Consider the following 27,177-nt stretch of genomic DNA (forward strand, 5'->3'; position numbering starts at 1 on the left):
AGTAGTAGTAGTAGTGTGTCTATATTATACAGGGTGATTTCCCTTTGCCGCATTTTACTAGCGAACCGCTCAGATACAGTACGTCGTCATTCATGTTGCTAGGGTTTGTATTTTATACATAAACTAGCCATAATACCTGGCAATTCCCGGGTTTTCTTCAATACTAGGAGGATTGAAAAAGTGACAAACCATTATAATAAGCTGTTGTACATAATACTGGCAGACATAAGTGACAGACAATTGTAAAGGCGTGTGCATGTCTGGAACGCATTGTTAGGGAACCACGGTAACGGAAGTAAACATTCCGAAAGTGATTGTTGTTGCCCAGTAACCATTGTTGCCCCACGGATTTTCGCCCATTTGCCCTGCTCTGACGAACTTCTAAAGTAGCCTATGGTTCAATCCTGGTCCTGTTTGGTATATGTGCAAAACTTGGCGACGATCGGTCTAAAATATGTAGATTTGTATAAAGAACAGACATACACATAGACATACTTTCGCATTTATATATATGGCCGGTATTGCACTATAAAAGTTTCATAAAAGTTCATTGGCAAAACTTGAAAAATGCAACCAATAAGGGTTGCATTTGCTGGAATGTAACCTATGAGCTTTATTGGTTGGATTTTTTGAGTTTTATAAAAGGGATTCTATCAAACTTTTATAGTGTAATACCGGCTTCAAGATGTGAAAGTATGCATGTATGTCTGTTCTTTATGCAAATGTACAATTTTAGACCGATTCGAGCAAATGCAACCAATAGCCTTATTGGTTGTTCTTCAAGTTTTATAAAAGGACTTTTATGAAACTTTTACAGTGAAATCCCGGCCTAAGGCCGGTATTACACTATAAAGGTTTGATAAAGTTTCATAAAAGTTCTTCATAAAACTCGAAAAATACAATCAATACAAGATGATCGATTGCATTTGCTGAAATGTTACCGACGCTCTTATTGGTTGCATTTTTCAACTTTTGTAAAAGTACTTTTATCAAACTATTATAGTGTAATCCCGGCTTTACATTCGAGCAAATTCAACCAATAATCTTATTGGTTCAGTTTTTCAAATTTTATAAAAGAACTTTTAGGAAACCTTTATAGTGTAATCCCGGCCTAAAAAGGAATTATATTCGAAATGCGTTCTCGATCATAATACTTTTTCCGACTTTTTCTAATGGGATTAGCATAATCCTCTCACACTCACAACAAACCATAACATGAAATCATAATCCTAGCAATGTAAATCCATGGATCAACATTGATTGACGGGAAACTATATCAAAAGAAAAAAATTTCTAATACAAAAGAGCGCCATTAAAATTAGTATAAAATAGACAAAATAGACCACATAAGCATATTTTATACTCACTTCGTATAGCTTTTGTATTCATTTTTAGCATTCGTGTGAATTAGACGAACTAGGGGGAGAGCAGGAGGGTCTCGTGTCCCGGGCGCTGGACACGAGGGGGCGCGAATTCCATCCTGAAACCTCTCCTTCAACATTACAAGGCGTCAAAATGCGTGCTTGCCCTGGGTGACCACGCATCTAGTTGCGGCCCTGGACACGGCAGTTCCTAAATAATAATAACGTTAATTTAAAACAAAATAGAATTTTTTTTTTTTATTCTTTTGAAATGCAGACTTAATACAGAGCTTATTTCAGTTTTTGTAAATTTCTGATAGATGGCAGCACCATGAGACAAATGAATCTACGCCGATTGGTTTATGTTTTTTAATTAGACAAATGACACTGGTTTTCAGTGATGGTAACTCGTGGGAAATTTGTCTCTGTGGGCCTTCATAGGCCTTCCTGGCCAGTCTGTATGCTGACAGTCGTCCACATAGGATGGGAATCAGCTAAAAGTTCTATTCTGGTCTGGTCTGGTCTCTGTGGGAAATTTCTTAGCATTTGTGGGAAATTTTAAGAGTTCATCAAACAAGAGAATTTTTTTTTGAAAAATAAAAAAAAAAATTAATGCAGTGCAATACTTTTTTATTGTAAAATACTTGACTACGTATTTTTCCCGGTAGGTGGCAGCCCATTTTACGGAATGAGTGAGAAAAATTGAGTAAAAATGGAAATTTTTGAGGGCAATTGCGCTCGACGAGGTTACCATCGCTGCTGGTTTTGGTGGGGTTACGACAGATGTGTCTTCAAGCTTTTTCTAGTCGCGAACATGGGCGTACCCAGTTAGGGGCAGCTGCCATCCCCAGAAGAGAAATTAAAGTGCAGTAATTTGTACACTGCACAGACGTGTCAATTTAGTATCGGAGTTGCCCCTCCCCCTAGTTCAAAACCTGGTTACGCTGTCTTAGCCGCGAGCATTACCCAGGGCCGCAACTACATACTTGGTCAGCAGGAGCAAGCACGCATTTTGGCGCCCCCTCATAATGTTGAAGGAGAGGTAAAAGAGTGAAATTTGCGCACCCCCCTCTAGTGCGGTGTCCGGGGCACCAGATCCGCCTGCACCCCCAGGACCGGTCTTAGACCTAGTGGTGCCCGGTGCAAAAACAGTAGTCAGCCCGCCCCCCTCCGCAGGCGTGAATCCAGAGTGATGTGTCAGAGGAGGCAATTTTTGCTAGTCATTACTGTCCCATATTAGATTCATTCTACCATATTATAATATTATAATAAGCTCAAACACCGAGCCCTGCAACTTGGGCAGTCCCGTAACTGAAGCAACTTGGGCATTGGGCGGTGCCCCGAGCTGAATTGGGGGGGGGGGGGCTTGTAACTCCTTTTTCTGAGCATAACCGTTTCAAGGAGAGTCCAAGAAAAGACTGCCCTCGAGAAAGCACGCTACGGTCCTGGGGAAGGAGTAGGGCCGTCTTAAGAGCATCATGCCCCCCCCCCCGGGTCAAGTGCTGTTTCTGAGGCCGTACCTAGTAAATTCTAGAAAATTTCAACTAGGTCTTATTTTCGTGAAGCTTCCAGACCGAGCCCGGGTGGGCCCATGCGTTAAGACGGCACTGGGAAGGGGTTGTTTTTTTCTCTCTATAGATTTTTTTTAACCTCAGGGACTTCGGCAATAATCATTTGATCATTTTTGCCATACCACGGTCATTTTCTGCACACGAGGGCTAATTAGACCGGGCCATACAATTTATTGCCGAATCGGAACGGCAGGCTTGCTTTTTTATACTCACCGAGAGGTTGGTGCGCTAACCCCTATATGTAGGACTCCCTGTAGTAGCAATTTTTTCTACTGCGGTCATGTCGCCATTTCTGTTGTACCCCTGTGTCAGGAAAGTTTTCTGACAAGGACACGAACCGGGTATCGAACTCGCGACACCTCTAAACATCCTTTGTTACTTTAGGCGAGTGTCTTATCGATCTGGGCTACCGTGCCCCCTCGGCTTTAATTTAACAGCGATAACGCACAATTCTTGAAGTTTCGGCTGAAAATCCCTGAGGATAAAAAAAAGAATATCTAAAGTGATAAGAAGCAACCCGCACGTTTGTGTATACGTGGTCTTAAAGGATTATGCATAATCGCCGGTAAAAGTGATAAATGTTGCGAAATTTATCAAATTTACCGAGACGATTGGTGTTTGTGAGACTTGTACAGAGCGAACTGTTCTGAAAAAGAAGTTCGATGTATGGTTTCTATTATTTCGAATTTGCTCAGCTAATCGTAACTTCCAACATCTTTTAATGGCAACAAAAGACCACTCAATCTACTCCTGGAAAATCTGTCCATCATCTCCTGGTTCTGTCCACCAAGCTTCCCCTGGTTGAACTAATAGGAAAGTCTGGCGGGTCGGGAGACTGGCCAGTGATCGGGGCGCCAAAGTGCATGGGTTTTCTCGTGTGAGCACATTTTTGTTTCTCCTCGCGTGACAGGTAGGAACGAGGCCCAAGTGCAAGATCCCTATTTAAAACAGCAAATCACATAGGTTTTAATTCATTCATTTTTTTAAAATATTTATATTCAATTTTTTTTTTTATAAATACTGTACAGTGTTGGTGATTCGATTCTGCGTTTTTATTAAAGGATGAACGCAGGTGTCGAGGAGATATGATCGAAGTGTTCAAAATTTTCAATGGGATGGATAGGATGGACCATGAACTTTTAGTACACCGCCAATCGACTGCTTTTACAAGGGGACACCAGTATCGATTGGTGAGGGACAATGCAAGGTTATGGTGTCGCAGGGAATTTTTCTCCAATAGGGTTGTTAATAAATGGAATAGCTTACCCCCGGAGGTAGTAAATTGTAACACAATTGACACGTTTAAAAAGAAATACGATAAACATGTTGGGGTAAATCGGGAAGCTATCCATTCTTAGAATAAGACAACCATAAGTATTCTTTATGGGCATTGTATAATATTTTATCATGTGTATATATTGTTTGTAATTTGTGTTAATTGCATTTTTAATTGGGTTGCTGTATTTTTGAAACATATGACAACCATATTTTTATGGGCATCTTTTTATCAGCCACCTCGTTGGGCATTTTGCCTGTTGTGGTGTTGTATTTGTATTTGTATTTGTATTTGTAATGCAAGTCGAGAAAGAAGAGGCATGAAAGGCCTCTATAGTCCGTTTCAGGTTAACTTTGCAGTGAAGAGGAAGCTACGAGGGAACCGCATCACTCGTTGCTGCCTCTTAACCTATGTATCGATGCGCGGCCTCGGTAAGGTATGGCCGATTCTCGCCATCTCGCAGAAAAAAATATTTTTTACCATCCATCGTCGATACTTTCAGAAATTAAAGAGCGGTTTCTTTTTTAATTGAAAAGTATCTTAGTAACTCCTATTAATCTGGTTTTCACGTTTGAATTTGGGAATAGCCCCAAATAATAATAATAAAAATGATACGGAAAAATTTAGAATTCTTTTACTCACTTTTCTTGCCGAAATTTCCGTCGCTCACCCACCCAAATGCACGGTATACGTCGATGCCACTTATTATCACTACAGTTTTAGACATTTTTCACGGATTCCCATTCTATGGAAGCCTCACTTGAAGTTGTAGAACTATCGGATTCTCTATTACTTATTAATTGTTGTTGCTCCAAAATGTGTTCCATCAGGCCATCTGCAATCCAAAATTCCTCTTCTTTTCCAATTATTGCCAAAAAGATACAACTGTCGCAAAAGAAAAAAATACACTGCAAGCCTAAACCATTGTGGGTCTCTCTCTCTCTCTCTTGCTTATTTATATTTATCTGGAGAGACACTGAAGGGGCATGCATCTGGAGGAACAGCCTCTGCTGTGGGGGAGAAGATGGCGTGTTGGTGTGGGTGCAAAAGAGACATTACTTATGTGAACACCCTCCGCTATCGGCTATTGGAATTCAGAAACCACCCCTATCCTACGAACACGGCAAGAAATATATAATTTAAAAAAAGGGGGGCGCCTGGAACCGTAACCTACACCCATAAAGAGAGCCTCTCACAACGGTATCGGCGCTGTCGTGAAAGAGGGACATTTCCTGTAATCTATGAATGAATATCTGAATTCGTTGAAGGTTATTTTCGCGGAGAAAAAAAAAACTAATTGAATATTCGTCTGGGTGTGTAGGCCTATAACTACATGCAAAACTGAATGAAAAATTGTATCGGAAAAAATTAAACAAAATGACGATATAATATATATATTATATATATATATATATATATATATATATATATATATATATATATATATATATAACTGTGCAATCAAAAAAGAAAAAGCACGATAGTAATATTGGCATGGAAAATTTCTTGGAAATCGCGCCAAAATGTTCTTGAGCTCGCCATGGATTTTTGATAATGGTAACCAATATTTTTCTAATTTAAAAATTTTAAACGAATATACATTGGTTCAAAACGGTATTTTTTCAGTATCTTTTTCAAAATCATAAAAAAATTTGAAATATTCTATATAAATGATCATCATAAACCTCTGATGTATAGGAACTATATTTTGCGGCGAAGGAATATACTCTCTACCTTTCTCTCCACTGCAAAGTTAACCTGAAACAAACTGTAGCTCAAAATCTTTCCCACATCAGAAGACACCAATTCTAGTAATACGGATATACACAACACAGGAAAACACTTTGGCTCTCAATTAGTATAAAAATTGGGTGACCACAAGGTTGATTCCTCCATTATTTTTATTTTTTTACTGCACAACGAAAGAGAAAGAAATTGCTTCTTCCCCTCCAAATCTCCTGCATGGGTAAACGAAAAGAGCTCGAGAGAGAGAGCGTGTATTTTTATCTGACCAAAATCGCCATGTACTGTACGTATATAGGTGCACTGCCCATCGGTACCTTTCTTTTCGAAAAATAACCGTAATATTACATACACACAAATTTCCAATTTTTTTCTTATCTCGGTCATTTTTAATGTACAGTCAAACCTCGTTAATGAGTCACTCTTGAGAGAGTAAAAATATGACTTAGTAAGCGGAGTGACTCGTTAAACGGAGTATGCCATAGCTTGCCAATTCCTGCCTGAGGACAATTGGGACTTCCAAAAAGTGACCCGGTAAGCGGAGTGACGTGTTAACCGGGTGACGCACTAACGAGGTTTGACTGTATATTTTAGTTATTTTTGTATATTTAGTTATTTTTTAAATAAGTATCTTGAAGATATTTTTCTAGTAATGTATATTTAACGCGTTTAGGTGCCCCTTCTCATTTCGCGCCCGGTGCCACTGCACCCGGTCGCACTGCCCTAAGATCGCCCCTGTGCACCCCCCGCCCCCAGTTGCGACCGACCCTGGCACTACCTGTACTCATCATCAAAAGAAGATCATCGCACCATTACGGCAAGTTTAACATACGAATGCATGAAATGACGCTGATTTCTATCCTTGAATATAATTCCTCCAAGGTGTTGATCAAGTGCTCGCGAGCACGGAATTGGACACGATCATCGAGCACTCTGGGGGATTCAGGGAGCATCGTGGTGCTTGCGAGCAACGAGTTGAAGGTTCCCGGATTCACGAGATCCGAAAACTGATAAACGAGGACGCGTCTGCACACGCATTCTTATAGTGACGTCGCTTATCCCAATTTCCTCAATAGATGACGCCACTATTCGAGCTAGTAAAACCGGCCACGGCAATAATTTTTCGCAACTGTAAAACAGAACCGCTAAAAAAAAAAGCTGAAACAGAAATAATTCTGGGAATTTTTACAGAAATAATTACTGGCTATTAGTAAATGCGTGCCGGGGGGGGGGAGGGGGGGGAAACCACAAAAATACTCACATCAATGTTTCAAAGTGGAGAAAAATAATTCCGGAAACCTGAAAAGGAGGACAAAAAGGTGAATTGGTCCTTGACCCTTGGGGTCACAGAGTGTCTGTGTCATTGTAATGTCTTTCCTTTTCTTTTATTTTGCAGTTGTTTTGATTGTATGTTTTCTGTGTAGTGTTCAGTCCAAAAAAAAATTCCGGAAAGTAGGAGGACGCTTGAAATGACATAAGAAAGGGGAATGGTTGGTAACCCTATTTTTTGGTGTGGGAGGTAATGTTTTAAGTGCACTTGAATTCGAATACAGTCGAATCCCGTTTTAAAGAATATACCGCTATAGCGAAAAAATCTCGTTTAAACGAACACTTATAATCCCACAGATAAGTTTACGTAGGAACAATGCAAAAAAAACCTGGAATTCCTTTGTAACGAAGTGATTTCTCCGTTCTCTTGGAGTTTGTTATAACGGGATTCGACTGTACTTTGAACTATAATTCGAATACTTTTCACTTATATTTAAAGTGCATAAGGGGCCATTCAAGTATTACGTAAGCATATTTTTAGCCATTGACCCCCCCCCCCTTGTCAGCAAAAGTCAGCAAAACACTGACCCCTCCCCCCCCCCCTTGTCAGAAAAATTTCGTCAGCAGCTTAGCATATTTCATATCTTCAAAAAGGGTGGTTGATGACGTAAGCAATCTTCGAACCCCCTCCCCCTCCCCTTGTCATCAAAAGTTAGCAAATCCGAACCCCCCCCCCCCGATGCTGACATAATACTTGAATGACCCCTAAGTTACTAATCTGGATTGACCACATCTGAAAACCCCGTATTTTACGGCGGCATTGGCGTATTTTCACTTATTTTTGGCCATTTCGACTTTTTGTCATTTATTTGCACCGTTTTTTTTCCTGTATTTCCAGCGATGATTATTCAAATCCGAGCTTTACTGGAATCGTGTATGGAAAATTATACATGCAGGGCCGTAACTAGGCAGGTGGAACAGGTGCACCCGCACTGGGCCCACTTGGAATGGAGGCACAGAAGGGGGCCTAAATTCTTGCACAGGGCGCAGGAATGGCTAGCTACGGCGCTTCTTATATGCATCACCATTACAAAATAATTATGATTATACATATAAATATTTCTCTTTTTTTCGTATTCAGTTTTCTTCTTATTCTTTTCATTACTACTTAACCGTACATGCAACTCGTACACATTCCTCTTTGGAATTTCTAACGAATCGCATAGCTGCCAACTTTTGAAAATGAAAATTCGGGAGATTTTCGCGCAAACCCGTATTTTATGCTAAAACCATTCCCTAATAAATACAATAGGGATTTTTCCAAATAAAATAGGGATTTTCCAAACATAAAAGTTAAAGCGTAGGGAATAAAATCCCTACTGAAGTCAAATTAAAATAGGGATTTTACACACATGGAAGTTAAACCCTTGGGAATAAAATTCCTAGGCAAAAAACAAGTGAAATTGGAGGCCAAAACTTCAATGATGTAAAAATAAATATTGTGTTCAATCAGAAACGCTGTGAACAAACATTCTGCGCGAATGACCCCAAAATCATCGGAAGATGAAGGAAAACACCGTCAATTTTTGAAGAACACTGACTTTTTGTGACACTTGCTTGTCTTTTTTTTCATTTCACATGAGTGATGATGTCACTCTTTCCACCATGACTGATGTTTATGTCCGTAACACAACTTGTACAAAAAGGAAAAGTCGGCCCTCTTCTGGAACGTTTGATGAAAGGAAATTCATCGGAATAAGTATCTTTAAAATTGATTAAGTATGTTTTTGCTTATCAGTATTCGTGTTTTGTTATATCGCACGTTATAACAAATGAAATTTTGACCACATGCGCGTGACTATAATCTTCAATTATTATCGAGGACTATTGGCTGCTAAGCCATTTCCCTGCACGATAAGACAAACAACTTTCTTGTTACCATCAGAGGGTTTGTAAAACTTCCTTAAAAAGGGAATTTCCCCATTTACGACGTGTGACGTCATTTCGAAAGGGGAAAAAAAAGAGGCTTCATGCCCCACAAGAAATTCCTTAGGGATTGTTTTTATAAGCGGGGATTTTTTTTAATGAAGTAGGGAATTTTAAGGGACAATTAGGGATTTTTGTGATTTTTGTAAAAATTCGGGAGATTTAAGAACTTTTCGGGAGGTCGAGCGATGAAGCTAAAATTCGGGAGATTCCCGAAAAATTCGGGGGACTTGGCAGCTATGGAATCGGCACATCCCGGAATGAGTGTTCCGAGTGTGGTGGGTGTGGCCTTAACGTATCTATGTTGTAGAGTTGCGCTTGTTTCGTGTTCGTGCTTCCATCTGTCTTTTATTTTCGGAAGTAACGATATGGAAATGCTTGATTTTTCATGTTATGCCAGTATTGTGTTGTAGGTCTGCCTTCTGTCTGCGGAGAGACTTCTTTTTTAAATGGGAGACCAGCTTGCATTCGCGCCTCGAAGCTGGAAAACCGCAAGTTTAGTGCACTGCAATTTGCAGTGGCTATTCTATTTCTCAGTTTTTGGCAGTTTTTTTTTTAGCAATTCCAGCCATAATTAGAACACATAACAAGCATTACACAAAAACAAACTTCACGTCAGGTTTCACTACACGTACACGAACATTCCAACATGTACCAATTCGTTAGAGGTTCCGCAGAGGAACCTCTAACGAATGTGTGTGGTTTAGTAGTAGTAGTAGTAGCCATACTTGGAAATGTTTTCGACGTTAGGCAATTTTTTTTGGTGGTGTCCCGTATTTGCTTTCGTTTTGAATCAGAATTCCCCGTATTTTTCTAAACATTGACAGTGAGATTAATGGCGTGCCCGAGTGGCATGGTGGTAAGATGCTCGTCTACCATCGTGAAGGTTGTTGTCAGGGTCCCGGCTTCGAACCCAAGGAAGGATATAGATAAGATATTTTCCCTAACGAACTCGAGGCGACCACAGATAGACAGCGCCTTCACTTCCAACCCATCTCACTAATGGCAGTAAATTGCAATATAGCAATATGGCCAGAGTTGGTGAAGTAGTGAGATTAATGACATTGACAAAGGGTTATTTTACTAGAGCTCGGGTTATATGCAAATGCATAAATGTATATTATAGCGCTGTTTATAGTTAGTGCATATAAAGGCATAAAACCGCCGAAATTTTAGAAATAAGTGCATATTTTTAGCATTTTTTCCTATCGATGGTATTGCACTAATGCTTAAAAAAGCTTATTTTTAACTTTCCATTCTTCGAATTTTTTTAATATTTTGAAGAAAAAATTCTACCATTCGGTATTATTCATTTTCGGGCATATTTTAGGCACTCTCAAATGCATATTACCAGGCACCTTTAAAGGCATAATATCTGCGCTTTTTTTGAATGCATATTTTAGGCAGTTTTTAAATGCATATTTTAGGCAGTTTTTAAATGCATATTTTAGGCCATTTTTAAATGCATATTTTAGGCCATTTTTAAATGCATATTTTAGGCAATTTTTAAATGCATATTTTAGGCAATTTTTAAATGCATATTTTAGGCAATTTTTAAATGCATATTTTAGGCAATTTTTAAATGCATATTTTAGGCACAATTTGAAATGCATATTTTAGGCACAATTTGAAATGCATATTTTAGGCACAATTTGAAATGCATATTTTAGGCACAATTTGAAATGCATATTTTAGGCACAATTTGAAATGCATATTTTAGGCACAATTTGAAATGCATATTTTAGGCACAATTTGAAATGCATATTTTAGGCACAATTTGAAATGCATATTTTTGCACTTCTAAACCATAGGCAGATATACGGGGAGGGGGGCATTGCCTTCCCCTTCCAGCGTCGAAGGTGGGGTCGACTAATCTAATGCATATGTGTATATATGAATTGACATCATCGTCATGTCCCCCTCCCGCCCAGCAATAATCACCATGCCCCTCCCCCAGACTTTCAAGTGTAAATCCGCCTATGTACGTTCTAAATACATATGTTATTCATTTTTTGCGCATATTTTATAGATTTACAGCGTATTTTTTTTTTCTCAGGTTACGACATACTTCAGTGCTTTTAATATGCATATTTTTTTTTTCATTATTGTACATATCTTTCTATTTATGCATATTTTCAATGCGCAATTTTTATGGATATTTTCCTTTCTACGCACATTTTTCATTTTTAAAAATGCGTTTTTTTTTTTAATTTCACGTATATTTCTCACAATTCGTATGATGTTGAAGAATTTTTAAGGCATTTTTTTTTATTTCATGCACATTTCGGTATTTTCAGTTGCATTTTTCAGCATTTTAAACTCGTGTTTTCACAGCTTTTATGATTTTTTTTTCTTCTTTTTTTAGCAACGCATATTTTATTTTTCATTTTGTCTGTATTTTCAGTTTTTTTTGTGCATACTTTGATATTACGGTCGAATCCCGCTATAACGAACTCCGAGAGACCAGACAAATCACTTTGTTATAACGAAATTTCGTTATAAAGGAATACCGGTTTTTTTGCATTGTTCCTACGTAAGCTTATCTAGGGAATTAGAAAAGAGTTCGTTAAAACGAGATTTTCGCTACATCGGTATTCGTTAAAACGGTATTTGACTGTATTAGATGGATTTGTTTTCATTTTTCGCACATATTCCTTTTATTTCATAGCATAAGGGCTATTCAAGTATTACGTCAGCAGATTTTTAACCATTTCTGACACCCCTTGTCAGCAAAATTTCGTCAGCAGCGTAGAATATTTTCATATCTTCAAGAAGGGTGGTTGATGGCAACCTTCAAATCCCCCCTCCCCCGCCCTTCCCTTGTCATCAAAAGCCAGCAAATCCGAACCCCCCCCCCCGATGCTGACGTAATACTTGAATGACCCCCATACAGGCGAATCCCGTTATAACGAACCGGAGAAGTCACTTTGCTATAACGAAATCCCGTTATAAAGGGATTCCAGGTTTTTGCACTGTTCCTATGTAAAATTATCCGGGGAAGTAGAAAAGTGTTCGTTAAAACGAGATTTTTGCTATAACGGTATCCGTTAAAACGGGATTCAACTATGTTTAAATAAATATTTATCTTTATTTTTAGAGCATGTTTCGATGTTTTTTAATGCAAATGTAAGCATTTCTATTGCATATTTTGCCCCTTTGTTAGCGCATATAATCAAGGCGTATTTATTACGTATTTTCTGGAGCCCCCCCCCCCCTCCCCCCAAAGAAAAAGGATCTATTTTGATGTGGGGCGAAACCGAAGTTTTTGCAGTTTCTACTACTCTATTTTGTACGCCTAACGGCTACTATATTAGATATTACCATTAAAACACACATATGCACCTTGTCCACATTCCTCTGCGGAACTTCTATCGAATTGGTACATGTTTTAATGCGCGTGCGCGCGTTGTGAACCTGTCGTGAAGTTTGTTCGTGTGCGATGTTTGTTATGAGAGTAGCATCAATTTTTCTAACTGTGAGTGAAGTATCCTGACGACTACACCAGGCATCTTCAACCACGGTGCTCCCTGGAGCACCCAGAGTGATCGATGCTCGTGTTCAGTTTGGTGCTAGTGATTAACGTTCCAATTGAAAACCTTGTACAAATTGCATTCCTTGAAATGATGCTCATTGCATGCTTTCGTACGTCAAACTTGTCGTAGGGGGTGGGGGTTATCTTTTTCTTATGATGGGTACAGGGAGTGCTCGCGACTACAGGAAATGGAAGAAGACCTCTGGACTACACCCTATCAGTGTATAACAAACACTTTCAATTTTTCGCTGCTGTGCGGTCGTCTCGTCATATAGGAGGACTTTCATCGTGAAGGACTCGAATGAGGGACGTGAAGGACTTGAAATGGACTCGAACCCCCACTGGTGACACTATAGTGGTCGGTTGTAGTTGGTTTTCTTTGGTTTCCAAGGTGCGGAGTGCTAGCCGATTATCCTTATTAAAAAGTTTTCGCCACAGACCTGCAACGGCACAATTATCATACCATCACACTTCACTCGAAGTTTTGAAAATAGATGGCGGCGCTGAAAAATTCACGCACAACAATAGATACGCACTCGCACTCACACTGTTGGGTACACATGCGCAACTCCTTCAGTAGTAAATTGCCCATAGTGCTCGGTTTGGAAGAAAGTACCGTACGCTGTTCCGGCGCCATGCTTCGGCTAGTTCCCAGTTTCACCAGCGCCACACATTTTTGGCGCTAGATGCCACAACACCGCGGGAGGCGTATGAAAGTACGCCAACAGCACGCGATGCTGCGGTCCATTCTTCCGAATAAGTTTAATCCAATCCGGTTTATCGTTGGATCGATCTCCCCATCAGTAATATTCATAACACACGCCAGATGGCTCCGACGACACCAACGTCACCAGATATTTAACCCTCCACTCCAATGACGTCATTGCACGTCACTCGCCATCTGCCACCAAAAAAAAAAAAATAAGCAAATTTCCCCTGAAAATAAAAGTGGATAAAAAAAACCACGGTTTACAAATGGTGTGAGACATTCTCATCAATAAGAAGCCGCCTATGCGCCATTGCCGTCGTTCCAACAGTCATGGAAAACACGCCAGTATTGCCGAGTCGAACCTAATGACGTAGGGCGTGTGTGTGTGCGTGGTCGAGCAAAAGTAAATAACGATACACAGGGTAACCGCGGTCTGAAAGAAGAAAACAAACAGAAGGGGGTTTTTCTTCATTATCTGTTAATTCCGCACGCAATGGGTAGCAATATACAGGCCTGTCGAGTGTCTCTTCAAGGAGGAAAGAGATACGTATAACGTGATTGGCCTGTCCCGTGAATAAGAACCACGAACAGCTGAGAAAAACAGACATTTCATTTATAAAGGCTGGAAAAAATCCCATCGGGGTTGGGGAAAATGCCTAATCGCTTCAAGTTCCATTGTCGTGGTCGATGCAAGTCACGATCCGCCGTCACTGCTCGCATTTTGCCATTGAATCAATGAAATCGACTCTGAAATCGAAAGGTGAGTCTCGAATTCTTGCCATAGTTCCTTTGCTATTGACCCCGTGGAGCTCTCGAAATAATCTCCATGTCCCAGGCATCTGGGGGGGGGGGGGGGGGGATGGCCTTACCGCTACCGACCAAGCACCTAGTCGTGGCGCTGGTTTCCTGGTGCCCTTGAAATTACAAACATGTTTTCGCTGGAAAATATCCACGGTCTAGAAATCTCCTAGAAAATATACTTATTGTAGAACTCAGTCCAAAAATATCCATTGTCTAGGCAGGGCCGTCTTAAGAGTGTCATGGGCCTCCGGACCAATTGATTTTTCTGGCACCCTACCTGGAAAATTCTCGAAAATTTCAATTAGTTGTCATTTTTGTGAGGCCCCTCTCCCCTTGAAGCTCCTGAACTGTGCCCGGGTGGGCCCCGTGCGTTAAGACGGCACTGTGTCTAGGAATCACCCAGGAAATATGGTATAGGAATAACCAGGAAAATATGGCGTAAAAATCAATCGGAAGATATCAATGGTCTACGAATCGTTCGAAAAATATTTATGATGTAGGAATTAATCGAAAAATATTCATGATGTAGGAATTAATCGAAAAATATCATAGTTTAGAATTACCCAGAAAAAACCGTGTGCGTGGTCACCAGAAAAATATTTATGGGGTTTAGGAACCACTCACAAAATATGGTGTAGGAATCAATTGGAAAATATCCATGGTCTAGAAATCACCCAAGAAATATTCATGGTCTGGAAATATCCATGGTGATATAAAATCCATTGGAATGAATCCAAAATTGCCCATGATCTAGAAATCATTCGGAAAATATCCATGGGCTAGAAATCACCCAAGAAATATTCATGATCTAGGAATCACCTAGGAAATATTCATGATCTAGGAATCACCTAGGAAATATTCATGATCTAGGAATCACTTAGGAAATATCGCTGATACAGAAATCTATCCCAAAATTGCCAATGATCATTCGGAAAATATCCATGGTCTAGAAATCATTGGTCAAATATCCATGGTCTAGAAATCATTGGGAAAATATCCATGGTCTAGAAATCATTGGGAAAATATCCATGGTCTAGAAATCATTGGGAAAATATCCATGGTCTAGAAATCATTGGGAAAATATCCATGGTCTAGAAATCATTCGGAAAATATCCATGGTCTAGAAATCATTCGGAAAATATCCATGGTTTCATAACAACCAAGCAAATACTCATGGCCTAGGAAGAAATCAAGTAATATCCATGGTTTAAAGATTACTCAAAAAATATGCATGGCCTACGGAAAATATCGACAGCCTAGGAGTTACCCAGAAAAAAAATCCGTTGTCTAAACATTGATACAGTCTCTCGGAGAACAAGAGGGTTCCGTGGAACACTGGTTGAGAAAGGCGGTGTCAAATCATGCCCCAGATGAAATTCCGACCCGGACCTGAATAACCAGAGACCACGTAACTCCCGAACAAACGGATGTGTTGACTACTGTTTATCAAAAGAAAAAGCACAGTAGCTACTGCTATTTTGAAACGATTATGCAAGGCTTATAATCAGAAATGGGTTTGGTTATTATGTATTGTATGTGAAAAGGGAATGTGAAATCTTTTTAATGAAAAGAGAATGAAACCAGTTTTTCCACGATAGCTTCCGAATGCTTATTTTAAGACTTTTTTTTTCATTTTTTTCTGGTACACACAGCGTGCTTGCGTGCGTATCTGGCAACATCTTGTCCGCAGGCATCATCATCACCATAGCCTCGAGGATTAACATCATAACTATTGAGGCAAAGACATAGCTGGTCATGCTGGTGAAAGAATCTTCTACAACCTTGATATTCTGCGGCACCTCCTCCTCCTCCTCGTCTCTTCGGTTCTTGTTGTTGCTGGTGTTCGTCATCGTCATCGTCCTCCGCGTCGCATGTAAGTCCCCCTTTGTGTTTTCTTCTTCTTCTGCTTCTGCAATTAACAAAATGTCGGTTTCATTTATTTATTAATTCCGAACACGATGTCGGTGTGTTCGTTACCAGAAGAACGAGTTATTGTTCGCGGCTTAAGTTCCAGAGACGTTATAAATTTGACTTTCTTCCTTGCTACCTTTCTAGTATCACGTTCGGGCACTTGCGCAATGTATCGCAAGACTAAAGATAAATAAAAACCCTAGAAGATGTTTGAAATACATAAAAATACCGACTCAAAATCCTAAAACTGAAAATACAAATTCTTGTTAATTCTTCGTGATGCTGTTTTGAAACTCTTAAATGTGCGAAGACAGGCTTTTTAATTTTTTGTAAACGAAGGACTTCCTCATTCTAGTAGAGGCATTTTAGAAACCCTGAATTGCGAAGAAAAGGCTTCCTAATGCTTGAAACTGTTATTTCGATACTCTAAAATGAGAAGACTTCTTGACCTTTGAAGACGCCATTTCTAGACCATAAAATGAAAAGAAAGACTTCGAAGATGCCATTTAAAGATCCTAAATTCACAAGAAAGACTTCTTGACCTTTGAAGACGCTATCTGAGAAGAAAGGCTTCCAAGCTCTCGAAAACACCATTTCGAAAATCATGTATTGAAGAGAAAGACTTCCTGATTCTTGAAGACGCCATTTGGAGAACCTGAATTCACAAGAAAGAGTTCTCGACCTCTGAAGACGCCATCTGTGAAGAAAGGCTTCCTAATGCTTGAAAATGCCATTTGGATACGCTAAATCGAAAAGAAACACCTCTTGGCTTTTGAAGACGCCATTTTAAGACCTTAAATTGAGAAACAAAGACTTCTTGGCTTTTGAAGACGCCATTTTAAGACCTTAAATTGAGAAACAAAGACTTCTTGGCTTTTGAAGACGCCATTTTAAGACCTTAAATTGAGAAACAAAGACTTCTTGGCTTTTGAAGACGCCATTTTAAGACCTTAAATTGAGAAACAAAGACTTCTTGGCTTTTGAAGACGCCATTTTAAGACCTTAAATTGAGAAACAAAGACTTCTTGACTTTTGAAGACTGCAAAGAAATGCTTGGTTCCAAGCTCTCCAAGACACTATTTTGAAAATCCCCGTAATAAATTTCCGGGAAAAAATTTCCTAATGCTTGAAACTGTCGTTTTGGCATCCTAAACTGAAAAGAAAGATATCTTCACCTTTTTTTAGGATGCCATTTCGAGACGCTAAATTCATAAGAAAAACTCTTTAATCTTCGAAGACGTTATTTGCGAAGAAAGGCTTCCTGGGTCTTCACGACGTCATTTCGGAAACCCCTGTATTTTGAAGTAAGGCTTCCTAATAATTTGAAGATGCCATTTCGAGACCCTAAAATAAGCAGAAAAAGACTTCTTGCTTTATCGAAAAAAAAAGACGTCTTAATTGTTGAAGACACTATTTGGGAATCATAAATTGCGACACAGTATAAGAGATTACGAACACATTCTAAATTTGGTCTAAACCTTTTCCATTAGGGAACGGCAGCTCAGCCAGAAAAATTTTTGAACTGGATTCGGCAATGCTCCGAACCAAGGGCTCTAGATTAGGGAATTTTCGGAGGTCCTTTAAAGCTATTATAATCTACCTCATCATTCAAAGCCAAGGACCGCATTCATTGGTCAGCAGTTCCTCGTCCAGCAATATTGGTTAATTTCTTAGGTCTATGATGTCACTTGCCGGATCAAAAATTACAATTATTAATGTCGCTTTATATTTTTTGTTTGAAGGTGTCACGTCATTAGATGCTTCGAGATGTGTCACGTTCGCATCAAGACCAGGAGTTTGCGTAGCTCGGAAGTTATGCAGGGTCCGCTTAGGTGACGCGGCAATGACCCAGTGCGATCGTCAACGGAACTTATACTGCTGCCCTCTGCCGAACGGCGGGAAGTTCCTTCTGGATCGAACTGCCCACGATGACGATGGAAGTGAGGATGATCAGATAGTCGTGTATCCTGGGGATGCCGTCTCAACGTACCATGGACAGAAAGGTAATTACGTCCCGACTATGACAGAAGAATCATCGGACTCGCATCGGCACTCTCATCCCGACGTGAGGTATCCCGAGGATGAGTTTTCACCGACCTCGACGAGGAGCAACAGGGACGGTAAGACAATCTTTATAAAATTTACGACGTTTAGATGTAATTTGGTCTCGTTTTGAACACAGGTATAGCGATGATTGTACAGGGTGTCCCATAAATTCAGAAATAAATTTAAGGAACTGGTATATGAGAATGTGGTTTGCGGAAAAAATTATTGTCACAAAAGGGTTATCTTCCGTACAGAAACAAAAAAAACAGTTCAAATCTTTGACGATAGAAGGCCGCTGCACGAAAGCAAGGTGGGACAAGTGATTGGGCCTGGATCTCTTTCTTCAAACTTCTTCTGCGAATAATTCAATCATTACACTTCACTTCTGAAATACAGATGGTGGCACTGAAAAATCAGACGCAACACTGTATACGCACTAAGACGGTTAGGTACGCACACACACTCGCACACTTCCGGCATAGCTCACTTGGTAGTAAATTGTCCATGGTGATAGACCGGAGTTGTTCTCGGTTTGAAAGAAAGTCTTCTGTGTCCGGAACGTTCGTAATGCTTCAGCAGCGTGATTCATGGCTGAGGTAAAACAACTTCGCCAGTGCCAACAACATAATGTTGAGAAAAGAAAATTCAGAAACGAGCTGAGCTAGCTGTTAATCGCACACCCTGCATTTGATAGAACTCTGATTTGCACATTTCCAGTGATTTGTTGTCGTGCAGCAACCTCTGTCGGTATGGTGGTCGAGTGGTCATAATGACGGACTCGCATCGCGGGGACCCGGGTTCGAGCCCCACCGTCACCACAGTGGTGGTCGGCTGAAGTTGGTTTTCTGTGGTTCCCAACTTCAAGGCGCAAATGCGGGCCGATCTCCCCGTTAAAAAGTCTCGCCTCAGAGAGCAACAGTCCTAAAAACAGTACAAATATTCAGTCATTACACTTCACTCACTTCACTTCTGAGATATAGATGGCAGCACTAAAAAATCATACACAATACTAAATACGCACTCAGACTGTTGGGTACACATACTTACACTTCCGGCACAACTCACTAGGTAGTAAATTGCCCATGGCGATAGACCTGAGTTGTGCTCGGCTTCAAAAAAAAACAACAAAAAAACCCTCTGTCGGCGAAAAACTGAACTAATTTTTCCCCTCTACCATTCCCTCGATTTTTATGAATTTTTAATAAATTATTTAGAAATTTGTGGCCTCCCCTCCCCCCTCCGTTCATTGTGTTGACTGGATTAGTGGTCAACTCATAAACTGATGTCGTTCAAATATTTCCTATTTTGCAGTCACACCAACGATCAGAGACAAGAGCGTGACGCCACCACTTCCAACAAAGACGCTGAGAGACGTGAGAGACACCACCACCCCAACGATGCACAAATCAGCCTGGAACAGGCCAGCCACGGGCGGATCGATGCCACCGACGTCCACCGTCCGATATCGTCCCGGACGGCCACCGTTCGCGAACGAAGAGCGCGAGAGGAATCCCATCGAAGAGGACGACGGAGACGACGTCGAGGACCTGATGGCGGAGATCGAGTTCACCGACGCCATCTACGGCCAACAACGTCCCGCTCGACCCACGACTGGAGCCCCCACCGGCGGGGGTCCGCATTTCCACGGTGGGTGGGGAGGACCCGACACCGACTGGAAGACGGTGTCAAGCTCCACCACATCTACTCCGAGGCCGATCGGGGATGACAGGGACCTGAACCCCGACGAGTTCCTTCAACCAGGTCAGTTTAGGCAGCCAACTACTCACGCTGTTTCATTTCGTGCCGGGAAAATTCACCGCCATGCAATTCACCGAATGGGAAATTCATCGCTGGAAAATTCACCGCCAAACAGTTCACCCACATCAACCACTTCGACATGAGTGAATTAACGAGTGAATGAATGAATGAGGGAAAAACCGGCCTGCCACTAGAGCTAGCTCGCTCTCACTCAGTCACTCACAAAGTCACTCAGTCAATCACGAGGTAGCTCATTCCATCACTCACTTACTAGGTTGCTCATTATATCACTCATTCACTAGGTCACTCACTCACTATGTCACTCGATCCCTCTCTCAGTAGGCTGGTCACTCACTTGATCTCTATAGGTCGCTCATTTACTTCCTAGGTCACTAACTTACTCCCTAGGTCGCGCACTTTGTCATTCACTCAACAGGTCACTCATTCTATCATCAATTCACTAGATTGCTGATTCTGTTTTACATTCAATCACCTGGTCACTCACTATCTGAGCAACTCACTCTGTCACTCGCTCACTCACTAACTAGGTCGCTCACTCTTGCTCCCTGACCAGATCGCTCACTCTGTCACAGCACCAAATCATCAGGTCATTCACATACTGACTGTCACTCACTCTATCACGCACTCAATCACTAGGTCACGCACTTACTCACTAGGTCACTCGCTCACTCACCAGACCAGATCTCTCAGTCTACCATTGCGTCGCTCACCGCGACATTCACGAGGTCACTTACTCTATCTCTAGGTCGCTCACTCTGTCACTCGCCACTTTCTAGTTTGCTCACTCACTAAGTGCGTAGCGAGGGGCGGGGGGACGTGAGGGGCCTGGGTCTCCCCGCAAATTTGAGAAAATGCCCAAAAAAAGGGGAAGATGACCCTCCTATTGTCCTATTACTTTGGTCCCTACACCCCGCAGGAAATAAAAGTGGTCCCCTGATTCACTCACTTGGCCATTCCTCGCTCATTTACCGGCTCGCTGACTCGTGTCGAACTGCTGTCGGTGAAATTTCCCCGTGGGTGAATTTTCCGTCGGTGAATTTCCTTAGCGGCGAATTGCATGGCGGTAAATTTCCCGTAAACCGTTTCATTTGGTAATCGCAAGTTTATTCGGCTGATATATGTTTCCCGTTGCAGCTTGTGGTCAATCTGCGTACGTGCGTCACATTGCTGGTGGTCACGAATCACCTCGGAACAAATGGCCTTGGATGGTGAGTGGGGAAAAACAAATCTCTCATTTCTCATACATTTGCTAATTTTAGACATAATGCTATATATATATAATGGGTCGCTAAACACTTACGAAATTTATTATTCATCTCCCCCCCCCCCCCAAAGGCGGCCATCTTCCAGAGGTTCACCGCAGTGAGACCCAACAAGTTTCTGTGCGGCGGTTCGTTGATCAACGCTCGGTACGTACTCACGGCCGCCCACTGCTGCGTAGCGGGAAGGACTGACGCTGTTATGTGAGTACAAAAACATTTCTTTTACCTTTATTACAAATAGGGTGACCGGAAAAGGGTTCTTACAGTCAGGGCCGCAACTGGGGGTGGGGGGAAGGGCAAGGTCTGGTGCACCGGGGTACGCAAATTTCACCCTTTTACCTCTCCTTCAACATTGCAAAGGGGCGTGCTTGCCCCGGCTGACCAAGCATCTAGTTGCTGGCCCTGACTACCATTAATGTTCTCAAAAAAATAAAATTGTCAACAGTGAAATATCATAATCTCTCCTCAACCAGATCTCATTTTTGTGAGGCTCCTTTTCTCTTGAGGCCCCCGGGCCGTACCTTAAGACGGCACTGCCTGGCGGTGGAACTCGGGGGCTCTTTTCGAGTTTTTAAAGTAGCCTATCGTTCAAGTCGGGTCCCATTTGGTATATATGCAAAATTTGGCGACGACAAATCTGAAATTGTAGATTTGTATAGAGAACATACGCACACTTTTGAAAATTGAACGGCAACATCTTTCTAATTGGAACTTAGAAGACTGGGGTGGGGGAACATATAAAAATGTAGATTTTTTTTACTTTGTGACACACTGTATCCTCACTCTGAACTTGTTTAAAGTAATTTTTGAACACATTTTGAGCATTGGTGAAATTGAAACCATACCTCTACGACAAACGGTTAATGAGATAAAGGCCGCATTAGAACTTACAGGACACCCTGTACATTCGACAACCATATTTTTATGGAGCATATAATCGGGGGCCACGTGGTGCTTTTTAAGGTGGCTCTGCCAGTGCTGCTCTTTCACAGTTAATGCTGCATAATACTGCCGCCAGGTGACTTGGCCTATAATGTCATCCATTATTATTAAAATATTCATTATTATGCAATGAATAATCAATTATTACATAATTATTCGAGTATTATTCTGTGTATCACTATTTGACGCACAGACGAACCTTGCATTTTGTTCGAATACTAGGCCAGCGTCGTCGTTCCTGGTGCGGCTGAGTTCTGCGGGTGACCTGAACGCCGGCGGACACGATTACTCCATCTCAGAAGTGACAGTGCACTCGAACTTCTCGTTCGAGGGACAGTACAACGACATCGCCCTCCTCAAACTGGCCAGGGCGATCGACGCCTGGAGTGACGTCCTCACACCCGTTTGCCTGCCGTTCCCGAACCTCGTCGACGCCGAACTGGAAGGTGTCACGGCTACTGTCATTGGATGGGGAGTCACTGGTTTAGGTGAGCTCCAAATACTGTATCAACACACACCTTAGCGAATATAGTCCCACGAAATGCGCCAAACGTTATATTCGGTCCTTAGAGAGAGAAATGATATCATTTGCCCTGTGTTCATACAAACTACGAAAGGCTGGATGAAGAAAATTCACAATTCCTATGCGGGGAATCGAACCACCAACCTCTTGCGGTCCCGGTAGGAGCTCTACCATTAAGCTACACAGAGGCCTGACATTTTCTTCCCTGTATGACGTTGGTGGTTCCTTGCAGAAGCATAATTTTTTTTTTCCGAATTCCATCTTCATCTCCGCTTGTTATCCAATCTTCCGTATTTTGTATGAACAGCGGAGAGTGACGTCGGTTTCTGTCTATAGGCCGCCATCTGGGGGAGCTATTGTCGTTTAGAACCGGGACGCACGACCTCCGACCCGGCAAAGGTGTTCAGGTAAAAAAAGTGTCAGTAGTAAAAAGGCTCGTCATACAGGGTGGGCAAAAAGTCCGTAGAAACTTTAAAAATGAATAAAAACCGGGGAAAATAACCGAAATAAAAAACGGTTTGCAGGGTCAGCATCGCTAGGTCACGGGAATTTTTTTAAGACGGGAAGAAAAAACTCGAAAAACAGCCGATAGGTGGCGCTGGTACGAGCGACTTCGGTGGAAATATTCAAATGAGACGGTTATAAAAATTTGCAATCCTAATCCACAATCAGTTCATCGTTGTAAATCGTGTGTGTGTGGACCTGCTGCACTCTGCCGTTGCTGGATTTTTTACTCGCCTGTAAAGTGTTATCCCCTGTCGTGGTGGTCATGTGGACCACACAGACCTACTGCTGTAATAAACGATTTGGAGGCGTTCTGTTCGTTATTTGTGAATCTTTTCTTTGACTTGTGTACGTCAGCGCCACCTATCGGATGTTTTTTTGACCTAGCGATGCTAACCCTGCAAACCGTTTTTTATTTCGGTTCGTTTTCCGGTTTTTATGAATTTTTTAAGTTTCTACGGACTTTTTGCCCACTTTGTATTTCCTTCATGCAGAAATAACGAAAATAGAGATCCATACAAGCCACCGCCAAAAAAACTGTCAAAGGGAAGTGAAGTTGCTAAGTATAGCCAAAAAATTCTCAAAAAAAAAAAAGTTGCTTATTGTAACCAAACAGTTGTCAAGAGGAAGTGAATTGCTGCGAAATTAATATAATTATCTGACTATAACTAATTATGATAATTGGAGTAATAATTACTATCACAAAATTTATAATCTCAATCTAGGTTTCCCTAAAAAATAGAAATTCGAATAAGATTTGATGAAAAAAACGAGATATTTTATTTAAAAAAAAAAAGCCTGACGACAAAAGGTACAAGAATGTCCCGTAAAAACGGGTCACGTGGTTTATTCATATATTCCAGTTTATGGCGCGAGCAGCAAAATATATGGCATATCTCATGTCGTATGTTATCCAGTCTTTCGTACTTTGTATTTGATCCTTAACCATATCGAAGAGTAGGTAAAATCTGCCTAATAATAATACTCAGAAAAATCACCTACGACGAAGCCAAATACAAGGAAAGTGCAAAACTCCTGATGCATTTCGACACGCTACGGGCGTCGTCTCCAGGGGATAAAAAATGTCACGCCGACCAAATATCCCACTTGGATTGGTTTTACCAGATCTTAACTCTTGGTTTCTCAGCTGTAAGAAAAAATGTACGTTTGTCAAACGTCGTGACCAGAATGAAACTGAGCGCCTGCGTGTAAAAGTCTTCTACAACGCCCTGATTGGCTGCTTACGAAGTGGGGCTATCAGATAGTTCCATTTCGCAAGCACTCAGTTTCATTCTGGTCACGATGCCCCATTTGGACAGACGTATATTTTCTTTCTTTCTGCTAAGCTATCGATAGTCAAGATTTGGTAACCAATCCAAGTAGGATCCTGGGTCAGCGGGATACGTTTTATCCTCTGAAGACGACGCCCACAGCGTGTCGAAATGCATTAGAAGTTTTTGTTATCCGTTGTTAATTTTCCTGAGCCTTAACTATATCTTTGCCATAGCTCAGTAAATCATAGTACCTGGACACATGTTATCGAGGACGTGCACCCATTGGCCAATCTCTGATTTTCTTGATTTGCTTCCTCAGGTAGTGAGCACCAGACTCGACTGCGCGAGGTCAGCATCCCTATCGTATCTACCGAGGACTGTGCATTGGCCTATTCCAGGATCAGAGAAGCGGCTTTCCTCGCTCGAGGATCAACTCACGTTCTATGCGCCGGACTCAAGGAAGGCGGCAAAGACTCTTGCAAGGTGAGACATTTACACGGACATTTATCCGTCCTCGAGCATATGTCCATTCCCGCTGAGAATACTCTTATACGTGTTACTAATATTTATTCTTGTCTCTTCAGAGCGATTCCGGTGGCCCATTGATGATTCAGCTCGACGGCAAGAGGTGGACGGTGGTCGGTGTCGTCTCCTTTGGATTCAGGTGTGCCGAACCGGGTTTCCCGGGAGTGTACACAAGGATCACTCATTACCTGGAGTGGATCTACACCAACACCAATAACTGAAAGGGAAGAGCATTTTAAGAGCACGGAAGATGGATCGCGATCTACTTCTGAAGGATATTGGAAAGACAATCCGGTCTCGACGAACTTTCCTCATTGGACCGAAAGATCGCCGGTGATGAACACTTCTTGTGGATATAATTACTCGGTGGAACCTCATATTCACCAAACAAATGTAAATTACTACCCATGAATTATTTCTGGGTTGTTTCTCCTCCATTGTATAAATTATGATACATTTCCCATGAAGATAAAGAATCTGTCACAAATTAATAAATTATCGAAACAATGTTGTGTATGATTGATCGCTGATCATAAACAATTACAGTGTAACTCGTCTGGTCAACCCTGTGTTTTACTGAAAAATAATAATTTAGTTTTGTCTTGAAGGCTTCAAAAGAAACCCCCTAACTCTTTTAACGTGAACATGTCTAGTACATCGGACTTTAAATCAAAAATCTTCTAGACAGAACGTCCAAAGAAAATCTTCAATATCTCATTGAAAAAAAGATGAAGCTTTAAAGTTTATTTTTTATAGAGATAGGAACCGAGAGACACCCAGGCTGTCACACTCAGTGATATAAGCACATTGTTCCTGGGGACTCGGGTGCCTCCGGGTAACGTAACCATTTATTGAGCTTGAGAAAGATATATTACATATATCGCCAGTAAACAAGTATAAAATTTATGATCGCAAAATGGTGATTGAAGTAAATAAATTACAATTATAAAATCACAAACTCGTCATAATCGAGAATAGTTCTTGGTAAAATTTGATCTGCTTCTCTTTAGGGATTTTCATTGAATCAGTTACTATCACATCAATGAAAACTGTCAATCTGCTGCTGGGTTGATCTTGATTGATTTGGTCCAAAGACATTCGTCAGTAATTGCTGCCTGTATCCAGCTTCTCAATAAACCCGCGTGGATCATACTATTCTGTGGCTCCTCTTCTCTAAAACTCCTTTTTTTTTATAGTGATAAGAGTATAATCTCGGTATGACATAATCGGACGACACAATACTGTGGTGTCGCAAGTATGAAGTAGTTTAGCTCAGGACCCCGATGTCTTATTACCTTAAGTGAGGCGTCAGTGGATTTGTCTTGTTTGCAAGTTTTACAACAATGCAGTGAAATAAAATCTATATAAGTGGCATTCGAAAAATTATGGTCCAAAAAACCCTAGTTCTAACAAATGAGCTATGTTACGTAATTTCGGGCGTGTAAACGTAATACCTGAAATCACACTTTCCAGTGCAGATTCGGTCACGAATATCAATAGGGGGAGACAGATAACAAAATTAAAAAGGAAGTCTTTATCGACCCCCTGCAAATAAAAAAACTGCAAATGATTTGCAACCTTCACAGAATATTTCACTTGCTTTGTGCATATACATACTTGCAGGCATTTCCGTGAGCAGTGGCGGATTAAAGTCGGTTGAGGCCCCGGGAGCAAAAGAAAATATGGGGCACCCTTAAATTAGGAAAACGTGTGAACTTTCGGTTTTTCGGGGCCCCGGGCTCGCGCCCGCCGTTAAATCCGCCTCTGTCCGTGAGAATATCGCTATAGTCAAGAAGATATTTATAATAATGGTTTCTTATAAAAGATTCCAATTCTCATCGCATGCTTTTTTATTACAACATGCGTAGTTTTCACACACAACCGATTTTCGTAAAATTTACAGAAAAATTTGACACTAAACATGAGACATTCTGTTAAAAAATTGAAAATGTAACAATTTTTTTTTTTGTTATGCAATGAGATATGAGCATTTTGAGCAAGTGATTTTGAATAACACATTGCGTAAGAAATATCAATTTTTATTTATTCATAATTTGGTTGCCAGAGATATGCAGGGTGTGTCAGAGTGGCGCCCTGGTAAGATGCTCGTCTTCCACTACGAAGGCAGCCATCAAGGTCCGTGGGTTCGGATCCGGGCATAGA

At 41.1% G+C, this 27,177-nt stretch overlaps 1 protein-coding gene across 1 annotated transcript; it reads left to right on the plus strand.

Moving 5' to 3' along the window:
- The first annotated feature begins 13,969 nt into the window (after positions 1–13,969).
- Positions 13,970–25,515, plus strand: LOC149068776 (uncharacterized). The gene is made up of 9 exons (XM_089251073.1): positions 13,970–14,207; positions 15,901–16,121; positions 17,902–18,279; positions 19,517–19,966; positions 21,119–21,192; positions 21,320–21,447; positions 22,411–22,676; positions 24,809–24,972; positions 25,074–25,515. The coding sequence occupies exons 2-9, from the start codon at positions 16,004–16,006 to the stop codon at positions 25,233–25,235; spliced, it is 1,740 nt and encodes a 579-aa protein (XP_089107199.1). The 5' UTR covers positions 13,970–14,207; positions 15,901–16,003; the 3' UTR covers positions 25,236–25,515.
- The last annotated feature ends 1,662 nt before the right edge of the window (positions 25,516–27,177 follow it).

The sequence above is a fragment of the Pholcus phalangioides genome, unplaced genomic scaffold (genome assembly GCF_987345545.1).
Source record: "Pholcus phalangioides strain wild (caught in Gottingen) unplaced genomic scaffold, Ppha-v1.0 ptg000024l_1, whole genome shotgun sequence".
NCBI lineage: Eukaryota > Metazoa > Arthropoda > Arachnida > Araneae > Pholcidae > Pholcus > Pholcus phalangioides.